Raw genomic sequence first — 23,631 nt, forward strand, 5'->3', positions numbered from 1 at the left:
TACTACTACTACTACTACTACTACTACTACTACTACTACTACTACTACTACTACTACTACTACTACTACTACTACTACTACTACTACTACTACTACTACTACTACTACTACTACTACTACTACTACTACTACTACTACTACTACTACTACTACTACTACTACTACTACTACTACTACTACTACTACTACTACTACTACTACTACTACTACTACTACTACTACTACTACTACTACTACTACTACTACTACTACTACTACTACTACTACTACTACTACTACTACTACTACTACTACTACTACTACTACTACTACTACTACTACTACTACTACTACTACTACTACTACTACTACTACTACTACTACTACTACTACTACTACTACTACTACTACTACTACTACTACTACTACTACTACTACTACTACTACTACTACTACTACTACTACTACTACTACTACTACTACTACTACTGCTACTACTACTAATGATAATGATAATAATAGTAATAATAATAATGATGATAATAATAATAATGATAATAATAGTAATAATAATAATGATGATAATAATAATAATATATATATATATAATATATATATATATATTATATATATATATATTATATATATATATATATATATTATATATATATATATAGTTATGCATTATACTTGATCGCCGTTTCCTGCATTAGCGAGGTAGCGCAAGGAAAACAGACGAAAGAAATGGCCCAACCATCCCCATACATATGTATATACATACACGTCCACACACGCAAATATACTATACCTATACATCTTAATGTACACGTATGTATACACACACAGACACATACATATATACCCATGCACACAATTCACACTGTCTGCCTTTATTCATTCCCATCGCCACCTCGCAACACATGGAATACCATCCCCCTCCCCCTCATGTGTGCGAGGTAGCGCCAGGAAAACAGACAAAAACGGCTACATTCGTTCATACTCAGTTTCTAGCTATCATGTGTAATGCACCTTAACCACAGCTCCCTATCCTCATCCAGGCCCCACAAACCTTTCCATGGTGTACCTTAGACGTGTCACATGCCCTTCTTTAGTCCAATGATAGCACGTCGACCCCGGTGTACCACATCGTTCCAATTCACTTATTCCTTGCACGCGTCTCACCATCCTGAATGTTCAGGCCCCGATCGCTAAAATTTTTCACTCCATCCTTCCACCTCCAATTTGGTTTCCCGATTCCCATTGTTCGTTCCACATCTTACACATACATCCTCTTTGTCAATCTTTCTTCACTTAATCTCTCCATACGTTCAAATCATTTCAACACATTCTCTTCTGCTCTTTCAATCACACTCTTTTTATTTCCACAAGTCTCTTACCTTTCATTGCTTACGCGATCAAACCACCTTACACCACATATTGTCCCCAAACATTTCATTTCTAACACGTCCACCCTCTTTCGTACAAACCTATCTATAAGCAATACCTCGCAACCATATAACTTTGTTGGAAACACTATTCTTTTAAACATACCCATTTTTGCTCTCTGAGATAACGTTCTCTCCTTCCACACATCTTTGTCCCTCAACCATGTTGAATCTAATAATCTTGCTCTTATTCACTTTTACTTTCAACTTTCTTTCATCTTGGTTTACATCTACACCCATCTTGACACTCTTGGGCCTAGGAGGAGCATAAAGACTCCCAGCTTGGCTCCTTCTGTTCCACTTTTTAGAAACTGAAATTCAAGAAAATAGGAAGGTTTTCCAGCCCTTCTTTCCGTAACCGTTTGTCGCATTGAACGACACGCAAGTGATAGGTAAAATTTCTCCCCTGCATTAAGATATCTTAAACTAAGGTTCATTGACATGCTTCATAAAATTCCTATAAGACTGGTAAAGCAATTTTTTTAATAGCACTTGATTTCGTTCTAATATTTGGTAACAACAAGAAATTGATAGTCATTTGTTGAGAAAAAGTTTGGTTGAAACAGGTTTCTTGCGATGTCCCATATTCATTGAATATTATGGGAGACATACCTGAGGGCTATTTACTATGTATACATATGGTTTACCTTATTATCATACGAAAATGCAAAAGTTCGGATATAACCTGAAGTACTGATACATCATGTTACATGGAAGTACTAATATATCATACCTGGAAATATCAATATGTATTACCTGCACGTACTTTTACGTCTTATTACCGGGTAATCTAATTTGTCATATTTTCTGGAAGTACGGATATTACTTGGAAACACTGATATATCATGTTACCTGGAAGTATGATGTATAATATATCATGTTACCTGGAAGTATGATGAATAATATTACACTGAAGTAATTGTGTATCATATTACCTGGAAGTATGATGTATGATATATCATGTTACCTGGAAGTATGATGTATGATATATCATGTTACCTGGAAGTATGATGTATAATATATCATGTTACCTGGAAGTATGATGAATAATATTACACTGAAGTAATTGTGTATCATATTACCTGGAAGTATGATGTATGATATATCATGTTACCTGGAAGTATGATGTATGATATATCATGTTACCTGGAAGTATGATGAATAATATTACACTGAAGTAATTGTGTATCATATTACCTGGAAGTATGATGTATGATATATCATGTTACCTGGAAGTATGATGTATGATATATCATGTTACCTGGAAGTATGATGAATAATATTACACTGAAGTAATTATGTATCATATTACCTGGAAGTATGATGTATAATATATCATGTTGCCTGGAAGTATGATGTATAATATTACACTGAAGTAATTATGTATCATATTACCTGGAAGTATGATGTATAATATATCATGTTACCTGGAAGTATGATGTATGATATATCATGTTACCTGGAAGTATGATGTATAATATATCATGTTGCCTGGAAGTATGATGTATAATATTACACTGAAGTAATTATGTATCATATTACCTGGAAGTATGATGTATAATATATCATGTTACCTGGAAGTATGATGTATAATATTACACTGAAGTAATTATGTATCATATTACCTGGAAGTATGATGTATAATATATCATGTTACCTGGAAGTATAATGTATAATATTACATTGAAGTAATTATGTATCATATTACCTGGAAGTATGATGTATAATATATCATGTTGCCTGGAAGTATGATGAATAATATTACACTGAAGTAATTATGTATCATATTACCTGGAAGTATGATGTATGATATACCATGTTACCTGGAAGTATGATGTATAATATTACACTGAAGTAATTATGTATCATATTACCTGGAAGTATGATGTATAATATATCATGTTACCTGGAAGTATAATGTATAATATTACATTGAAGTAATTATGTATCATATTACCTGGAAGTATGATGTATAATATATCATGTTACCTGGAAGTATAATGTATAATATTACATTGAAGTAATTATGTATCATATTACCTGGAAGTATTGATATATCATAGCATTAGCCTCGATGCGCCAGGGTAGGTCTGACTGGGACACCAGGTCTTCCAGGGAATCTATGGGGATGATGACTCGAGGTATTGTGAGCATAGCTGTGAGGATACCACTGTAGGAGGACATGAACACTAAGGACGCCAGGAGCCAAGTGCTTACTATGATGCGTCCTCCGTCCTTCCTGGGCAGCCAGTGAGAACCTGTGGGAAGGATGACTGTGGTTGTGAAGTTACCACTGCAGCAGGACATGAACACTTAGGACGCCAAGGATTCACGCTACAAATTCTGGAGACAGTAGATATTTGTGTTACTTTTCTAAATATATGATTATTCATTCTCCTCAAAGAACCGTATTTATCCCATCATATGAAATATCTCTCCAAACAACAAATATCAACGTAAGTGTATCACAGTATCTTAACTAACAACCACGTTAATCAACTTGCAACTTATACTCACTTTCTTGCGTAAGTGTTTGGACTGCCCACAAGGAAGCCTTAGAATATATATTCCTTGTCGTGAAGAAGTGGATCTTGCCTTCCATCCTCTCGAGGACGGTCATGGCTATAACCACACTCACCAGGCTCACCAACGTCAGCAACCACACCTTCACCACAAAGTGTTTATTATGTAGTTGTGGGACAATAAGATTGGGTGAGCATTCACTGATAATTCATGTTCCCTTTTACTTTCATATAAAACCGTAAGGGATAGACGAATAACAATGTTCATCCTATTCCATGATTTTCATGGGTATACAATCACTTACATATTTGATATTTTACACCCAACCTTCTCTACATGGTCAGTTCATCATGGAACATTATCAGAGTTCTTTCTTATCAGCACACATAAGTTACCTTCATAGCAAAGGGTTTGAGAAATCCACTGATATTGCTTTGCAGAGTTGGCCGGACCATAAGGATGGCAAAATCGTCAGCGAATATTGGGTAGGAGAAGTCACACACTGTCTCCCTCTGGGGTGTCACGACGAAGGGGCCAAAAGCGACTTCCACCTCCTAATCAACATGGATGTCCAATGAGGGTAATGATAAACTGAACATGTGTTGATCTTTACATCTACTGATGTTAGTGTTGGACACACCAATAGTCTTAAATCTATAAACAACTACTATGTTCAAATATTTAAAGAGAAACCTTTTTTCTCTGGAAATATTGCTAAAATACATTTTCAGAATTGAACTTCTTAAGGCACACACATTGTCATTGCAAAATGAACCCGTAATTTCTATCTTTCTATATTAGGACAACTGGGTAAATAAGATCTTATCTAGAAATGCTAAATCAGAATGTTCCAACAGAGATACACCAGATGTAATGGATTTACATGAAGAACTTAAATCTCGTCTTCGTTTATTTCATAATGTATTGAGCCTTTCTTATTGCATAGTCCTAGTTTGACTGAGGACTGAGAAGGAGCAAATAAGATAGACTATGAGATATGGAGAGGGATTCACCTACCACAAACAGGTTGCTTGAATAAGATGTTGGGTTTTATCCACCAGAACTCAACTCGGTGAATTTACTTATTGCTTTGCCGTCACAACTTGTCTGTTACTCGTCATTCGTGAACCTTCTCCAAATGGCCCAACTGTCAAGAATTATATATCTTAATCTACCCCATCCCCTCCCTCCGCTGGGGTCCCCTCTCCACACATACCTTTCTCTGAAGCATCCCAAGCAGGCCAGTCCAAGAGCCGTTGGGTTGAGGGATGCCCCACACATGGTCTGACGGCTGCACCAACTCGTAACTGAGGACGCCAAGTAAAACCATTATGAAATTTGTCTCTCTTTCTCTTCCTCTTCTTCTTCCTTTTCTTCATCTTCACTAGTCATCCTTATCCTCTCCTCCTTGTTCTCTTGATCTCCCTGCTCTCCTATACGTAACCGATACTGCAAATCTCTAAGATATTCTTAATACACTACTCTTTATCATCTTGTTATGTCTTAATAGTTGTGTCTCATGCCATTTGTAGCACATTATTGAGTATTCATCTGTTACTTTGTGCCTAGGATTCACATATGGAGGTCACAGAACCTAAACTTAAAAACAGAGAAAACTATATGTTATACAAAAATGAAGAAGAAATAGGTGTGATATAAAGATATTCTGTTTTGTTATTCCTAATCGTTAATTTACTCTTCCTTTGTCGACGCTTTGATTTGCTACGTACTCGAAGTTCACCTTGTCAGCTAAGATGTCGAGAAGGTTAGCCATAGGTCCCAGCATCTTGACTGTCCCGTTTTCCTGGACTTCATTTTTGTTCCATGGTATCCACTGCAAAGAGAGAGAGAGAGAGAGAGAGAGAGAGAGAGAGAGAGAGAGAGAGAGAGAGAGAGAGAGAGAGAGAGAGAGAGAGAGATTCAGTAAAAACAACACATCAGAATCCCATTTCTTCATATTATCCGAATTATCATACCTTTAAAAGCCATAATTCCTAACAGTTGGCTAAACTGATAGATTCTTGAGGAACGTTCATATTATATGACTGCTTAAAGTAGGTCTTAGTACTATTCATCGTCTGTCAATAATTATCTAATTATCGTTATGATTCTTGGTTCAGTTGCAACTTGTTTCCATCATTGTTTGAAGTAAGCGACTCTTGAGATACAGAACACCGAGCTTTGTACCATATCTATTGACTAATTAAGGCGTTCAGGCAAAACGTATCACCAAGTGTGATATGTTACAAAAGAAGTGCATGAGAAAGGTGGAGGTGGACGAGACATATGAGGACAGGTACTTATAATAGTAGTAGAAGAAGCAGAATGTGGAGGAAGAGGAGGTATTAGAGACAGGCAGAAAGAAGAGAAGAAAGACGATGGAAATGTAGAGGAGGATGAAGAGGCCTTGGTGGATGTGGAGAAGAAATAGGAAAGTAGGTAAACAAGAACTAGCAAAATAAGGAAAAAGCGAAGGGTTAGAAAGAAGGAGAAGAGCACAGAGGAGCGTGTTCATAATTCCACCTACTGATGATTTGTTGACATCTCAAACAAGGAAAGAAAAGACGGAGATAGAGTGATACATATAAAGCTGGCGCATGAATCACAAGAGAGGGAACTATCATGCTCTAACATCATTTGACATTTTAAAGGTATATGATGGAAAATAGCGTGAAATACCTCTTCAGTAGCTACTCTGAGGAAGGGTTTTGAAGGCATCTCGATGATTCTTCCTTACGCTTACCAGCTGTTTCTTCAACCTCTGCTATCTCTGGTTACGTCATCCAGCAACTGTGGCATATAGTCATTATCATTTCACCACTTACATAACACCTAGGATTATTTTGTGTGTTTAGATACATGAGTGTATAGACTTTCGTGTTACTGCAGTTGATGTCATATTTAGATAGATTCACTCTGGAATATTCTCACAAACAACTACACAGATTTCAAATGCAAACACACACACACACACACAGATAGATAGATAGATAGATAGATAGATAGATAGATAGATAGATAGTTTATTGACCACAACAAGATAAGATTGACATTAAGCATACATAAATACAAATAAACGTTAGATCTAAAGTAACAATAATCACTAAATCCACTTTAAATGTTGATAATGTAGTCCACAGAATATTATCTTAAAGTTATTTAATCATACATTTCTAATATCTTAAGAATTATTTCACAACATGTATCATGGGGAAAATCAGGTGCAAAAAGGTCCTCTGATCTTATGAAGTTATACATATGTCTGATGTTCTGTGTCAAAGAACAATTTTCAATCACATGTCTCTCAGTTTGTACACCTCCACCACAAATACACACACGTTCTTCAAAAGGTATGCGGCCACGTCCCCTTCTATTCCAGCGACCTGTTTCAACACTTAAACTGTGGCCGCTTACACGGAAGCGCGTAAATGCAATGCGGTTGGACTCTGGTATCAGATGTGTTTTAGTGTATACGTCATGTACAGACAAACCTGGGTTGAGCTCTTTATATATGATACACCTTGAGGAGCTGGAATTTTCAATTGCGTTATGTACATTTTTAATTAAGGAAGTTAGGTCAGGAGGGCGGTTATCAATGAAATTTTGAATATGTTTTCCTCATGTGTGTATTGGTGCTGGTTATAGCACGGATGGAAAGTGTTAGGGGATCATCTGGCATATCTGATCTTTGGGACCACATACTGTTGAAAAACTTGTGCTGTTTAAACTTAATCAAATCTGGGAGTGAAGGATATCCAGCTTCCGCATAGCATACCGAATTTGATGTAGTCTTCCTGACCCCTAGTAGTTGTTTTATGGCCCAATTGTACAGTTTAATAACAGGTTTGATATCAGCACCTACCCAAGACTCGCATCCATACAGTAAGGACGACATCATGGCACCAGCATCAAGGACTCGTCGTTTAACAATAAATGGGATGTCGTTATTCTTCTTGAGGAATGATACATACTTTAACACCTGGGACAATTTTCTTTTAGCGTGAGTCCGTACAGCCGAGGACACAGAGCCGTCACAGGTGAAGGGTGACCCCAGGTAGTTCACGCAGTGTTCTACGACTAAATCATTCACCTGAAACGGCTCCTTATATCTCTCATTGCCGTTAATTTCAAAAAATTTAGTTTTAGAGCAGTTGATCACCATGATAAACTCTTCATAAAATTGTTGTAATATTTCTAACTTCTTTACCATATTCTGTCTACTACTTGATAACAACACAGTGTCATCCATAAGAACCATAACATGTAACCACACACACACAGACACACACACACACACAAACACACATTATATATAGGTGCAAGAGGTGAAAAAGAGGGCAAATGAGAGTTGGGGTGAGAGAGTATCATTAAATTTTAGAGAGAATAAAAAGATGTTTTGGAAGGAGGTAAATAAAGTGCGTAAGACAAGGGAGCAAATGGGAACTTCAGTGAAGGGCGCTAACGAGGAGGTGATAACAAGTAGTGGTGATGTGAGAAGGAGATGGAGTGAGTATTCTGAAGGTTTGTTGAATGTGTTTGATGATAGAGTGGCAGATATAGGGTGTTTTGGTCGAGGTGGTGTGCAAAGTGAGAGGGTTAGGGAAAATGATTTGGTAAACAGAGAAGAGGTAGTAAAAGCTTTGCGGAAGATGGAAGCCGGCAAGGCAGCAGGTTTGGATGGTATTGCAGTGGAATTTATTAAAAAAGGGGGTGACTGTATTGTTGACTGGTTAGTAACGTTATTTAATGTATGTATGACTCATGGTGAGGTGCCTGAGGATTGGCGGAATGCGTGCATAGTGCCATTGTACAAAGGCAAAGGGGATAAGAGTGAGTGCTCAAATTACAGAGGTATAAGTTTGTTGAGTATTCCTGGTAAATTATATGGGTGGGTATTGATTGAGAGGGTGAAGGCATGTACAGAGCATCAGATTGGGGAAGAGCAGTGTGGTTTCAGAGCTGGTAGAGGATGTGTGGATGAGGTGTTTGCTTTGAAGAATGTATGTGAGAAATACTTAGAAAAGCAAATGGATTTGTATGTAGCATTTATGGATCTGGAGAAGTCATATGACAGAGTTGATAGAGATGCTCTGTGGAAGGTATTAAGAATATATGGTGTGGGAGGTAAGTTGTTAGAAGCAGTGAAAAGTTTTTATCGAGAATGTAAGGCATGTGTACGTGTAGGAAGAGAGGAAAGTGATTGGTTCTCGGTGAATGTAGGTTTGCGGCAGGGGTGTGTGATGTCTCCATGGTTGTTTAATTTGTTTATGGATGGGGTTGTTAGGGAGGTGAATGCAAGAGTTTTGGAAAGAGGGGCAAGTATGAAGTCTGTTGTGGATGAGAGAGCTTGGGAAGTGAGTCAGTTGTTGTTCGCTAATGATACAGCGCTGGTGGCTGATTCATGTGAGAAACTGCAGAAGCTGGTGACTGAGTTTGGTAAAGTGTGTGAAAGAAGAAAGTTAAGAGTAAATGTGAATAAGAACAAGGTTATTAGGTACAGTAGGGTTGAGGGTCAAGTCAATTGGGAGGTAAGTTTGAATGGAGAAAAACTGGAGGAAGTGAAGTGTTTTAGATATCTGGGAGTGGATCTGGCAGCGGATGGAACCATGAAGCGGAAGTGAATCATAGGGTGGGGGAGGGGGCGAAAATCTTGGGAGCCTTGAAGAATGTGTGGAAGTCGAGAACATTATCTCGGAAAGCAAAAATGGGTATGTTTGAAGGAATAGTGGTTCCAACAATGTTGTATGGTTGCGAGGCGTGGGCTATGGATAGAGTTGTGCGCAGGAGGGTGGATGTGCTGGAAATGAGATGTTTGAGGACAATGTGTGGTGTGAGGTGGTTTGATCGAGTAAGTAATGCAAAGGTAAGAGAGATGTGTAGAAATAAAAAGAGCGTAGTTGAGAGAGCAGAAGAGGGTGTTTTGAAATGGTTTAGTCACATGGAGAGAATGAGTGAGGAAAGATTGACCAAGAGGATATATGTGTCGGAGGTGGAGGGAACGAGGAGAAGTGGGAGACCAAATTGGAGGAGGAAAGATGGAGTGAAAAAGATTTTGAGTGATCGGGGCCTGAACATGCAGGAGGGTGAAAGGCGGGCAAGGAATAGAGTGAATTGGATCGATGTGGTATACCGGGGTTGACGTGCTGTCAGTGGATTGAATCAGGGCATGTGAAGCGTCTGGGGTAAACCATGGAAAGTTGTGTGGCGCCTGGATGTAGAAAGGGAGCTGTGGTTTCGGGCATTATTGCATGACAGCTAGAGACTGAGTGTGAACGAATGGGGCTTTTGTTGCCTTTTCCTAGCGCTACCTCGCACACATGAGGGGGGAGGGGGATGGTATTCCATGTGTGGCGAGGTGGCGATGGGAATGAGTAAAGGCAGACAGTGTGAATTGTGTGCATGAGTATATATGTATGTGTCTGTGTGTGTATATATATGTGTACATTGAGATGTATAGGTATATATATTTGCGTGTGTGGACGTGTACGTATATACATGTGTATGGGGCCATACATGTGTTGGGCCATTTCTTTCGTCTGTTTCCTTGCGCTACCTCGCAAACGCGGGAGACAGCGACAAAGCAAAATAATAGAAATAATATATATATATATATATATATATATATATATATATATATATATATATATATATATATATATATATATATACTATCCCTGAGGATAAGGGAGAAAAAATACTTCCAACGTATTCCCTGTGTGTCGTAGAAGGCGACTAAAAGGGAAGGGAGCGGTAGGCTGGAAATCCTCCCCTCTCGTTTTTTTTTTTTTTTTTTTTAAAAAGAAGGAACAGAGAAGGGGGCCAGGTGGGGATATTCCCTCAAAGGCCCAGTCCTCTGTTCTTAAAGCTACCTCGCTATCGCGGGAAATGGCGAACAGTATGAGAAAAAAAAAAATATATCTATATATATATATATATATATATATATATATATATATATATATATATATATATATATATACTCACCCCCATCGCCACCCCGCCACACATGAAATGACAACCCCCTCCCCCCGCATGTGCGCGAGGTAGCGCAAGGAAAAAAACAACAAAGGCCACATTCGTTCACACTCAGTCTCTATCTGTCATGTATAATGCACCGAAACCACCATTCCCTTTCCACATCCAGGCCCCACAAAACTTTCCATTGTTTACCCCAGACGTTTCACATGCCCTGGTTCAATCCATTGAAAGGACGTCGACCCCGGTATACCACATCGTTCCAATTCACTCTATTCCTTGCACGCCTTTCACTCTCCTGCATGTTCAGGCCCCGATCTATACATCTTCTACCACTTCTGAAACCACACTGCTCTTCCCCAATCTGATGCTCTGTACATGCCTTCACCCTCTCAATCAATACCCTCCCATATAATTTACCAGGAATACTCAACAAACTTATACCTCTATAATTTGAGCACTCACTCTTATCCCCTTTGCCTTTGTACAATGGCACTATGCAAGCATTCCGTCAATACTCAGGCACCTCACCACGAATCATACATACATTAAATAATCTTACCAACCAGTCAACAATACAGTCACCCCCTTTTTTTATAAATTCCACTGCAATACCATCCAAACCCACAGCCTTGCCGGCTTTCATCTTCCACAAAGCTTTTACTACCTCTTCTCTGTTTACCAAATCAATCTCCCTAACCCTCTCACTTTGCCCACCACCTCGACCAAAACACCCTGTATCTGCCACTCTATCATCTAACACATTCAACAAACCTTCAAAATACTCACTCCATCTCCTTCTCCATCACCACTACCTGTTATTACCTCCCCGTTAGCCCCCTTCACGGATATTCTCATTTGTTCTCTTGTCTTACGCACTTTATTTACCTACTTCAAAACATCTTTCCATTCCTCCTAAAATCTAATGATACTCTCTCACCCCAACTCTCATTTGCCCTCTTTTCACCTCTTGCACCTTTCGCTTGACTTCCTGCCTTTTTCTTTTATACATCTCTCACTCATTTGCACTATTTCCCTGCAAAACTCGTCCAAATGTCTCTCTCTTCTCTTTCACTAATAATCTTACTTCTTCATCCCACCACTCACTACCCTTTCTAATCTGCCCACCTCCCATGCTTCTCAGGCCACAAGCATCTTTTGCGCAAGCCTTCACTGGCTCCCTAAATACATCCCATTCCTCCCCCACTCCCCTTACGTCCTTTGCTCTCACCATTTTCCATTCTGCACCCAGTCTCTTCTGGTACTTCCTCACACAAGCCTCCTTCCCAAGCTCATTTACTCTCACCACTCTCTTCACCCCAACATTCTCTCTTCTTTTCTGAAAACCTCTACAAATCTTCACCTTCGCCTCCACAAGATAATGATCAGACATCCCTCCAGTTGAACCTCTCAGCACATTAACATCCAAAAGTCTCTCTTTCGCGCGCCTATCAATTAACACGTAATCCAATAACGCTCTCTGGCCATCTCTCCTACTTATATACGTATAATCATGTATATTTCTCAATTTAAACCGGTTACCCCCAGTCACCAGTCCTTTTTAACACACAAATCTGCAAGTTCTTCACCATTTCTATTTACAGCACTGAACCCCCCATGTGCACCAATCATTCCCTCAACTGCCACATCACTCACCTTTGCATTTAAATCACTCATCACTATAACTTGGTCTCGTGCATCAAAACTATTAACACACCCAGCTGCTCCCAAAACACTTGCCTCTCATGATCTTTCTTCTCATGCCCAGGTGCATATGCACCAATAATCACCCATCTCTCTCCATCCACTTTCAGTTTTACCCATATCAATCTAGAGTTTACTTTCTTACACTCTGTCACATACTCCCACCACTTCTGTTTCAGGAATAGTGCTACTCCTTCCCTTGCTCTTGTCTTCCCACTAACCCCTGACTTTACTCCCAAAACATTCCCAAACCACTTTTCCCGCTTAGCTGGATAACGCTATCTTGACGTTATGGGATGAAAGTAAACACCAGTGTTAAATCTACATATAATACAAGAAATAAAAAGTACAAGTTAACTAAAAGCACATCAATCGGGTACAAATATCTTCGTTAACACTTTACATTCAACATTCCACATTCTACATTTCAGCTAAGATTTCAGACCAGGAGATCTCTTTCCTTTTTGACAAGTTGACAATAGAAACACGATAAGAGATACAATTATTCGTTGGGGAATTCTATGACAAGTTATGATACATTATTACACTCACACCTGACATGACACAGTATAACATCTTACAATCTAGGGCAGCAGTGGCTACGAGGTTCGAGACAAGGAAACCCTACATTACCTTTGCTGGGCTATGACTGCTGAAGGAATCAGCTGCTGGACTGTCGTCTATGCTTTTCATCCCCTTCTTGGCAAACGGTTTACAGCTACGATAGGTATGAATGACCACAATTACTCTTGATTGGTCAAAAGACTTATTGTCACGCCCACATCCTGACGTGATTGACTGGGGGCCTAAGGTCCAGCCCTCATACTGTCTATCGGCCCAGCCCTGATATCCATGAGAAGACAAACAGGGTGGTTGGGCGACCTTTCCCAGACATTACCTCGTGGCTGACCCCGGGTCACTTGACAATGGGACCTTATGAAGAATTAGCGGCCGAATGCGACAAGCACCGCTAATCTTAGCCATCTGGCTTGAGGTGTGTGTGAGATCCCAGGTACACGTGAAACCGGCCGAAGAATCCCTCGAGACTTCCCAGGTCACCACGTGGCTTACCTAGGCATACAAATTCCTATACACAGACGCAACGAACACGCAGGTTCGCAACACCGCGCTCCTTAAAGGAAAAGATTCATGGAAGTGGAATTTTCTTAGGAGCGGGATAAACAATCTGCTAATAAAGTAGATGTGCCGACAATAACATATACATCTAAATTGTACTTTTGAAGGAACAAAGGCCTGTCTAGTTAACTTCTCACACGTATCCCAGAACTTGTTAACATTCTAATGGAGATGGTAGTTAGTACACTCTAAGATGATTGCCTGAAGTGCACAAATACACAGGTATTATAATGTAAATAACAAAGACAATAGTTCCTTCTCCATGGTGGGAATCTGTTTGGGCATGAGCTTCTTACGAAAGCTAAAGGTCGATCAACCATCTCTCCGTCCTCCTGCAAGAGGACAGCACCAGCGTCTACATCACTGGCATCTGCAGCTAATCTCTAAGGAGCCTGAAAATAGAAGAGTTAAAAAGTAGGGCTCCTACCTGACGAGAAGCTGTCTCACACTGGCCTTTCCAAATATACCTGACATCATCTTTCAAAAGATATATGAGAGGGGCTGCAACTGCGGAAAAGGTACTAATGTAATACCCAACCATACCCAGGAAGCACTTCAGTTCTCTTCTAGATCGGGAGAACATCTAGGGGCTAAAGCTTGGACCCTTACGGTCGGTGGAGGGAGGGGACTTTCAGTCCTCGTCACCTGGCTGACTTGGTGGTGGTAGATGAAAAACAGGTAGGTCCCGCCGGGCTCGAGTATAAGGGTTACAAGCGAGCTCCGCGCCGACCGACACGGCTCTATAATGTCGTACTCAGGCATGTAGTCCAGCTCCTCCTGAAGATAGTGGCTTGCTGTGGACTTACCATGTAAGGAACCTGTTCAATAGGCCTGGCTACCTTCCACGTGTACGCCAGAGTTCGTCAGGGAGACCCGTCAATGTGGGCTTTGGCAAACCTATGGGTGTGTCGACAGTAGAGCAGACCTCTCCACCCGTCACTCCTCAGTCAGGGGTAAAAGCTTCTCCTCCGTCCTGTCCACGCCTCCATCAGGTCCCCAGGTCCTCAGGTGATCAGCAGCTAAATCGTCCTCTACGTTGCACGCAGTTCCCGCTGCCAGCTAGAACATTCTGCTTCAAAGAGGTAGAATCATTATTAACACGTCGTTTAAGCACTGTTGGGGTAATAAAGGCAACACCTTGTCGCCCGTCTCGAAGCTCCTCAATCGAGACCGTTCGTCATACCGGCTCGTCATCCGTTCCTGGGTTCGTCTTGAATGGGCCGGAGCCAAATCATCAATCTAACCCACTGACTTGTTCGGACTCGAAACTATCACAGAGGTATCACACAGATTCTCCTCACTAGTATCATTCTCAGAGGGTGTCCTCAATCTCTCTGCTTCAACAGAGTCTACACCAGCGAAGTGGGCATCACACAGCTCCACTTCACCGTCTTCACTCTCAGAGAGCGTACTCAGTCCCTCCGTCTCAACAGCGTCTACACCAGCGAAGTGGGCATCACACAGCTCCACTTCACCGTCTTTACTCTCAGAGAACGTACTCAGTCCCTTCGTCTCAACAGCGTCTACACCAGCGAAGTGGGCATCACACAACTCCACTTCACCGTCTTTACTCTCAGAGAGCGTACTCAGTCCCTCCGTCTCAACAGCGTCTACACCAGCGAAGTGGGCATCACACAGCTCCACTTCACCGTCTTTACTCTCAGAGTAAATTTTCACAAAATTTTGGCACAAAGTTTGAGTGTCTCGTGAGATCAAATACTGGTACTGACTGTGACGTGCCCTGTCGTATTTTCTCTAGTTCCCTCTGTGTTTATGCATTAATCATAGCTAATTTAGTCTGTTCCTTCCGTACCTGTAGCTTAAATTGTTCTCTTTCTGCGTTAAGTCTAGCAATCTGTAGTTGGAACTGCAAGTATTCGGGATTAACATCAACAATAACATCACTATCGCTATAAAGCTGGAGAGAGAGAGAGAGAGAGAGGGGCTCAGATCGACAGAAACGTTCAACGTCAACGGCACTGGTCAGCGACATGACTAACGTTAAGGCCAGAAAAATCCTGGGGCAAGATCGCCAATTATTATGTTACGAATCCTGGTGGCGAGGACGCCAACTTCTTCATACGAATCCTATCCTAGCAGGGGTCGTCACTTTATTTATTACGCACACTGGGTAACGCTATCTTGACGTTATGGGATGAAAGTAAACACCAGGGTTAAATCTACATATAATACAAGAAATAAAAAGTACAAGTTAAACTAAAAGCACATCAGTCGGGTACAAATATCTTCGTTAACACTTAACATTCAACATTTCACATTCTACTTTCCAGGTAAGATTTCAGACCAGATCTCTTTCCTTTATGACAAGTTGACTATAGAAACATTATAAGAGATACACTTATTCGTTGGGGAATACTATGAAAAGTTATGATACATCATTACACTCATACCTAACATGACATAGTATAACATCTTACAATCTAGGGCAGCAGTGGCTACGAGGTTCGAGACAAGGAAACCCTACATTACCTTTGCTGGGCTATGACTGCTGAAGGAATCAGCTGCTGGACTGTCGCTATGACTTTTATCTAAAGGGACAGCCAGGCGGGAGCAGCCAGCCCCGCCTTGAAAAGCCGCCTCGGACTACGATAGGTATGAATGACCACAATTTGACTTGATTGGTCAAAAGACTGATTGACACGCCCACATCCCAACGTGATTGGCTGGGGGCTTAAGGTCCGACCCTTATATTCTCTAACGGCCCAGCCCTGCATCTTTGATGGCACAAACAGGATGGGTGGGCGACCTTTCCCAGGCATGACCTCGTGGCTGACCCCAGGTCACTTGACAATGGGACCTGAAGAACAATTAGCGGCCGAATGCGACATGCACCGCTAATCTTGACCACCTGGCTTGAGGTGTGTGTGAGATCCCAGGTCCACGTGGAATCCCTCATGACCTCCCAGACCCCACGTGGCTTACCATTATCATTTTTATTATCATCATTGTTTTCATTATTATACTTTGTCGCTGTCTACCTCGTTATATATACATATATATATATATATATATATATATATATATATATATATATATATATATATATATATATATATATATATATATATATATATATATATATATATATATATATATATATATATATATATATATATATATATATATATACATATATATATATATATATATATATATATATATATATATATATATATATATATATATATATATATATATATATATATATATATATATATATATATATATATAGGGGTTAGTGAGAGGACAAGAGCAAGGGAAGGAGTAGCAATACTCCTAAAACAGGAGTTGTGGGAGTATGTGATAGAATGCAAGAAAATAAATTCCCGATTAATATGGGTAAAATTGAAAGTTGATGGAGAGAGGTGGGTGATTATTGGTGCATATGCACCTGGGCATGAGAAGAAAGATCATGAGAGGCAAGTGTTTTGGGAGCAGCTAAATGAGTGTGTTAGCGGTTTTGATGCACGAGACCGGGTTATAGTGATGGGTGATTTGAATGCAAAGGTGAGTAATGTGGCAGTTGAGGGAATAATTGGTATGCATGGAGTGTTCAGTGTTGTAAATGGAAATGGTGAAGAGCTTGTAGATTTATGTGCTGAAAAAGGACTGATGATTGGGAATACCTGGTTTAAAAAGCGAGATATACATAAGTATACTTATGTAAGTAGGAGAGATGGCCAGAGAGCGTTATTGGATTACGTGTTAATTGACAGGCGTGCGAAAGAGAGACTTTTGGATGTCAATGTGCTGAGAGGTGCAACTGGAGGGATGTCTGATCATTATCTTGTGGAGGCTAAGGTGAAGATTAGTATGGGTTTTCAGAAAAGAAGAGTGAATGTTGGGGTGAAGAAGGTGGTGAGAGTAAGTGAGCTTGGGAAGGAGACCTGTGTGAAGAAGTATCAGGAGAGACTGTGTACAGAATGGAAAAAGGTGAGAACAATGGAAGTAAGGGGAGTGGGGGAGGAATGGGATATATTTAGGGAATCAGTGATGGATTGCGCAAAAGATGCTTGTGGCATGAGAAGAGTGGGAGGTGGGCTGTTTAGAAAGGGTAGTGAGTGGTGGGATGAAGAAGTAAGAGTATTAGTGAAAGAGAAGAGAGAGGCATTTGGACGATTTTTGCAGGGAAAAAATGCAATTGAGTGGGAGAAGTATAAAAGAAAGAGACAGGAGGTCAAGAGAAAGGTGCAAGAGGTGAAAAAAAGGGCAAATGAGAGTTGGGGTGAGAGACTATCAGTAAATTTTAGGGAGAATAAAAAGATGTTCTGGAAGGAGGTAAATAGGGTGCGTAAGACAAGGGAGCAAATGGGAACTTCAGTGAAGGGCGTAAATGGGGAGGTGATAACAAGTAGTGGTGATGTAAGAAGGAGATGGAATGAGTATTTTGAAGGTTTGTTGAATGTGTCTGATGACAGAGTGGCAGATATAGGGTGTTTGGGTCGAGGTGGTGTGCAAAGTGAGAGGGTTATGGAAAATGATTTGGTAAACAGAGAAGAGGTAGTAAAAGCTTTGCGGAAGATGAAAGCCGGCAAGGCAGCAGGTTTGGATGGTATTGCAGTGGAATTTATTAAAAAAGGGGGTGACTGTATTGTTGACTGTTTGGTAAGGTTATTTAATGTATGTATGACTCATGGTGAGGTGCCTGAAGATTGGCGGAATGCGTGCATAGTGCCATTGTACAAAGACAAAGGGGATAAGAGTGAGTGCTCAAATTACAGAGGTATAAGTTTGTTGAGTATTCCTGGTAAATTATATGGGAGGGTATTGATTGAGAGGGTGAAGGCATGTACAGAGCATCAGATTGGGGAAGAGCAGTGTGGTTTCAGAAGTGGGAGAGGATGTGTGGATCAGGTGTTTGCTTTGAAGAATGTATGTGAGAAATACTTAGAAAAGCAAATGGATTTGTATGTAGCATTTATGGATCTGGAGAAGGCATATGATAGAGTTGATAGAGATGCTCTGTGGAAGGTATTAAGAATATATGGTGTGGGAGGCAAGTTGTTAGAAGCAGTGAAAAGTTTTTATCGAGGATGTAAGGCATGTGTACGTGTAGGAAGAGAGGAAAGTGATTGGTTCTCAGTGAATGTAGGTTTGCGGCAGGGGTGTGTGATGTCTCCATGGTTGTTTAATTTGTTTATGGATGGGGTTGTTAGGGAGGTAAATGCAAGAGTCTTGGAAAGAGGGGCAAGTATGAGGTCTGTTGGGGATGAGAGAGCTTGGGAAGTGAGTCAGTTGTTGTTCGCTGATGATACAGCGCTGGTGGCGGATTCATGTGAGAAACTGCAGAAGCTGGTGACGGAGTTTGGTAAAGTGTGTGGAAGAAGAAAGTTAAGAGTAAATGTGAATAAGAGCAAGGTTATTAGGTACAGTAGGGTTGAGGGTCAAGTCAATTGGGAGGTGAGTTTGAATGGAGAAAAACTGGAGGAAGTGAAGTGTTTTAGATATCTGGGAGTGGATCTGGCAGCGGATGGAACCATGGAAGCGGAAGTGGATCATAGGGTGGGGGAGGGGGCGAAAATTTTGGGAGCCTTGAAAAATGTGTGGAAGTCGAGAACATTATCCCGGAAAGCAAAAATGGGTATGTTTGAAGGAATAGTAGTTCCAACAATGTTGTATGGTTGCGAGGCGTGGGCTATGGATAGAGTTGTGCGCAGGAGGATGGATGTGCTGGAAATGAGATGTTTGAGGACAATGTGTGGTGTGAGGTGGTTTGATCGAGTAAGTAACGTAAGGGTAAGAGAGATGTGTGGAAATAAAAAGAGCGTGGTTGAGAGAGCAGAAGAGGGTGTTTTGAAATGGTTTGGGCACATGGAGAGAATGAGTGAGGAAAGATTGACCAAGAGGATATATGTGTCGGAGGTGGAGGGAACGAGGAGAAGAGGGAGACCAAATTGGAGGTGGAAAGATGGAGTGAAAAGGATTTTGTGTGATCGGGGCCTGAACATGCAGGAGGGTGAAAGGAGGGCAAGGAATAGAGTGAATTGGAGCGATGTGGTATACAGGGGTTGACGTGCTGTCAGTGGATTGAATCAAGGCATGTGAAGCGTCCGGGGTAAACCATGGAAAGCTGTGTAGGTATGTATATTTGCGTGTGTGGACGTGTGTATGTACATGTGTATGGGGAGGGTTGAGCCATTTCTTTCGTCTGTTTCCTTGCGCTACCTCGCAAACGCGGGAGACATCGACAAAGTATAAAAAAAAAAAAAAAAAAAAAAAAATATATATATATATATATATATATATATATATATATATATATATATATATATATATATATATATATATATATATATATATATATATATATATGTACATATATATATATATATATATATATATATATATATATATATATATATATATATATATATATATATATATATATATATATTTTTTTTTCTTTTGCCGCTGTCTCCCGCGTTTGCGAGGTAGCGCAAGGAAACAGACGAAAGAAATGGCCCAACCCACCCCCATACACATGTATATACATACACGTCCACACGCAAATATACATACCTACACAGCTTTCCATGGTTTACCCCAGACGCTTCACATGCCTTGATTCAATCCACTGACAGCACGTCAACCCCGGTATACCACATCGCTCCAATTCACTCTATTCCTTGCCCTCCTTTCACCCTCCTGCATGTTCAGGCCCCGATCACACAAAATCTTTTTCACTCCATCTTTCCACCTCCAATTTGGTCTCCCACTTCTCCTCGTTCCCTCCACCTCCGACACATATATCCTCTTGGTCAATCTTTCCTCACTCATTCTCTCCATGTGCCCGAACCATTTCAAAACACCCTCTTCTGCTCTCTCAACCACGCTCTTTTTATTTCCACACATCTCTCTTACCCTTACGTTACTTACTCGATGAAACCACCTCACACCACACATTGTCCTCAAACATCTCATTTCCAGCACATCCATCCTCCTACGCACAACTGTATTCATAGCCCACGCCTCGCAACCATACAACATTGTTGGAACCACTATTCCTTCAAACATACCCATTTTTGCTTTCCGAGATAATGTTCTCGACTTCCACACTTCCACACATTGGTAGACAAGCGTTACCAGATGGTGGTGTTTGGGTTGGTGTTGTTCGGGTCTAGCATCATGCCGGTCATAAAACTTTTATCATGTGGACAAAGACAGGAACTGTTTCCAAATTTTGCTTACAACAAAGCTCTCTAGTTTGTATAGATCTTCACTGATATAAACGCAACAATTCTTTGTGTATTTGATAAGAGAAGATTCAATGATATATCTCGTGGTAAAAGATTTACAGTTGGTGGCATTAGGCCATGTCTTAAATTGGGAAAATATAATAGATCATCTAGTGATGAATTGAACATTTGTAAGGTGTAGTATTTGTCAGTTTGTCAAAATCAGCTGTTCCAAAGTGTCCGAAAAAGTTTCACCAGTGCTATTAAAGATATCAAAAAACATAATGATATACATATTGATATAGTACAGTTGTGATTATAGACAAAGTTGATAATTCATCAAAAATGACAGACCTTTTATGTGAAGATACATTATACATCAAACTTAGTAGAACTCCTCTAGAAGCAGGTGATTCTCACTATAAAAAGGAACTGAATTTGTAGTTGAAACTTATTGATTTTCTCAAGATATTTTCATCTTTGTCCCCTTCCTAATCATATATGTATGGACCTATCAAAACACATACGCTAAACATTTCCAGCAAGACCTACAGTAAGTTTAGTGGGCTCCATCACATATAAATCATCAAAATAGTTAGTTTATTAAGTCCCCTCGTGGGTAATATATTAAATTCTATTATCATGAACATTGTAGATTCAGTTAACAAGCAAATTTTGACTTTAAACTAGTAAGTTTTGATGTTTCATTCTTGTTCATAAAAGTTGCAGTTGACTTCTTAGAATATTTGGTTGATGTCTTGAAAAATATCTATTTACCTATTTTAAATTCTGAGTTTATTGACTATAAAATTGTGTATAAAATACGGTGTGTTTCAATTTAGTGGGAAATATCAAGCTCAGAAACTTGGTATGGCGATGGTTAGCTCTCCTCTACCAGTATCAAGTAATCTTTTCATGAAATTCTTTGAAACAATTTCACTATGGGATATCTTACCCTCTAAGCCTCTCAGGCAATTTGGTTTAGATATGTACATGACGTTGTCTGTGTTTGGCTAACAAACGAAAATTTAGACATTTCTCTATTTACCTAACAATTTCATATATTCTGTCAACTTTGCTGAGGAAGTAGAAAATAATTGTACGTTGCCATGTTTTGACTGCATGATCCATAGTGACAGAAACATGTTTAAATTTAGCATTTACAGAAAACTCACCAATGTTTGTTTATACATTCGTTATTACTCAACTCAACATGACAGAGTTAAAGTATCATCATTCCAGTCGATGTTCCTTAAGGTATTACGTATATGCAGTCCGGAATTTATTGATGATGAGTTTAAGAAGATATATTCCATTGGATCTAAGTTAAGGTATTCTGTAAACACAGCCAGCGGAATTTTCTGATGAGTTTTTGATTAAAATGCTTTTATAGTATTTCTATTGTTGACGTCTACATTTACATTAAAGAATTTAAGCAATCTAGAGAGCAGAGTAAAATTATCACTAAAAGGGAGAAGTAGAAGATTCTTAGTATCATGGAGAGGTTTGGGTTTAAGTTTATAGAATGATTTCTTTGCCAACTTAAGGGATTTATCAATAAATGATGTAAGATACTTTAGCTTGGATCCAATAGAAGATATCTTCTCAAACTCATCATCAATAAATTCAGGACTGCATATACGTAATGCCAAGGAACATTGAGTGGAATGATAATACTTCAACTCTCTCATTTTGAGCTGAGTTGGCAAAGAAATCATGTTATAGAATTAAGTTGGCAAAGAAATCATTTTATAGAATTAAGTTGGCAAAGAAATCATTTTATAGAATTAAGCTGGCAAAGAAATCATTTTATAGAATTAAGTTGGCAAAGAAATTATTTTATAAAATTAAGTTGGCAAAGAAATCACTTTATAGAATTAAGTTGGCAAAGAAATTATTTTATAGATTTAAACCCAAACCTCCCCTTGATACCAAGAATCTTTTAGTTCTCTGTTTTAGTTATGATTTTACTCTGCTCTCCAGAATGCTTAAATTCTTCAATGTAAATGTAACCTTCAGCAATAAAAATACCGTAAAATTACCTTAAAAACTCACCAGAAAATTCCACAGGCTGTTTACTGAATACCTTAAGAGAGAGAGAGAGAGAGAGAGAGAGAGAGAGAGAGAGAGAGAGAGAGAGAGAGAGAGAGAGAGAGAGAGAGAGAGAGAGAGAGAGAGAGAGAGAGAGAGAGAGAGCTGTAGTGAGATGGCCATGATTAGGTATTCAAAAATTATGTTCCGTCGCGGAGGATATAGGAGAAAATACATTCTCAGGCAAATGCCCCAAAACATTTCTATTGACTGCTGTTGAATGAATTAGTCGTCACTACTGTTAATCAATGAATATAAAAATGGATTGGATTACATGTATAATCTCCAAGTTCCATTTAAAACCTTCGGAAAAATCGTAAGCTTCATGTAAGGAAATATCCACAAGATTACACTCATGAAATCAGTTATTCACTGAAGAGCTGACAGGGTTTTACCCACTTAAAGACAGGACATGGTTGAGGAAAGACTAAATGAATAGATATATCTTACAAGTTTATCAATAAGCAGATGTATATGCCATTCTAGGAGTCAGTCGAGACAATCGTTTTATTCGTTTCTGGTAATCCTGATACTGGAAAGACTACAGGTAAAACAATAGTCTTTACATGTACTGCATCTAC

General features: G+C 39.6%; 1 protein-coding gene across 1 annotated transcript in view; it reads right to left on the reverse strand.

The window, feature by feature from the left end:
- LOC139764957 (glutamate receptor-like) overlaps window positions 1–5,748 on the reverse strand; it is a 14,743-nt gene extending 8,995 nt beyond the window's left edge. The window contains exons 1-5 of the mRNA XM_071692014.1: window positions 5,678–5,748; window positions 5,164–5,254; window positions 4,343–4,501; window positions 3,942–4,089; window positions 3,465–3,682 (exon numbers count right to left, since the gene is read on the reverse strand). Coding sequence (XP_071548115.1) covers window positions 3,465–3,682; window positions 3,942–4,089; window positions 4,343–4,501; window positions 5,164–5,254; window positions 5,678–5,733 — 672 coding nt within the window. The 5' untranslated portion in view covers window positions 5,734–5,748. The remainder of the gene's footprint in view (window positions 1–3,464; window positions 3,683–3,941; window positions 4,090–4,342; window positions 4,502–5,163; window positions 5,255–5,677) is intronic.
- Window positions 5,749–23,631: the final 17,883 nt, after the last annotated feature.

Source organism: Panulirus ornatus, chromosome 52 (genome assembly GCF_036320965.1).
Source record: "Panulirus ornatus isolate Po-2019 chromosome 52, ASM3632096v1, whole genome shotgun sequence".
NCBI lineage: Eukaryota > Metazoa > Arthropoda > Malacostraca > Decapoda > Palinuridae > Panulirus > Panulirus ornatus.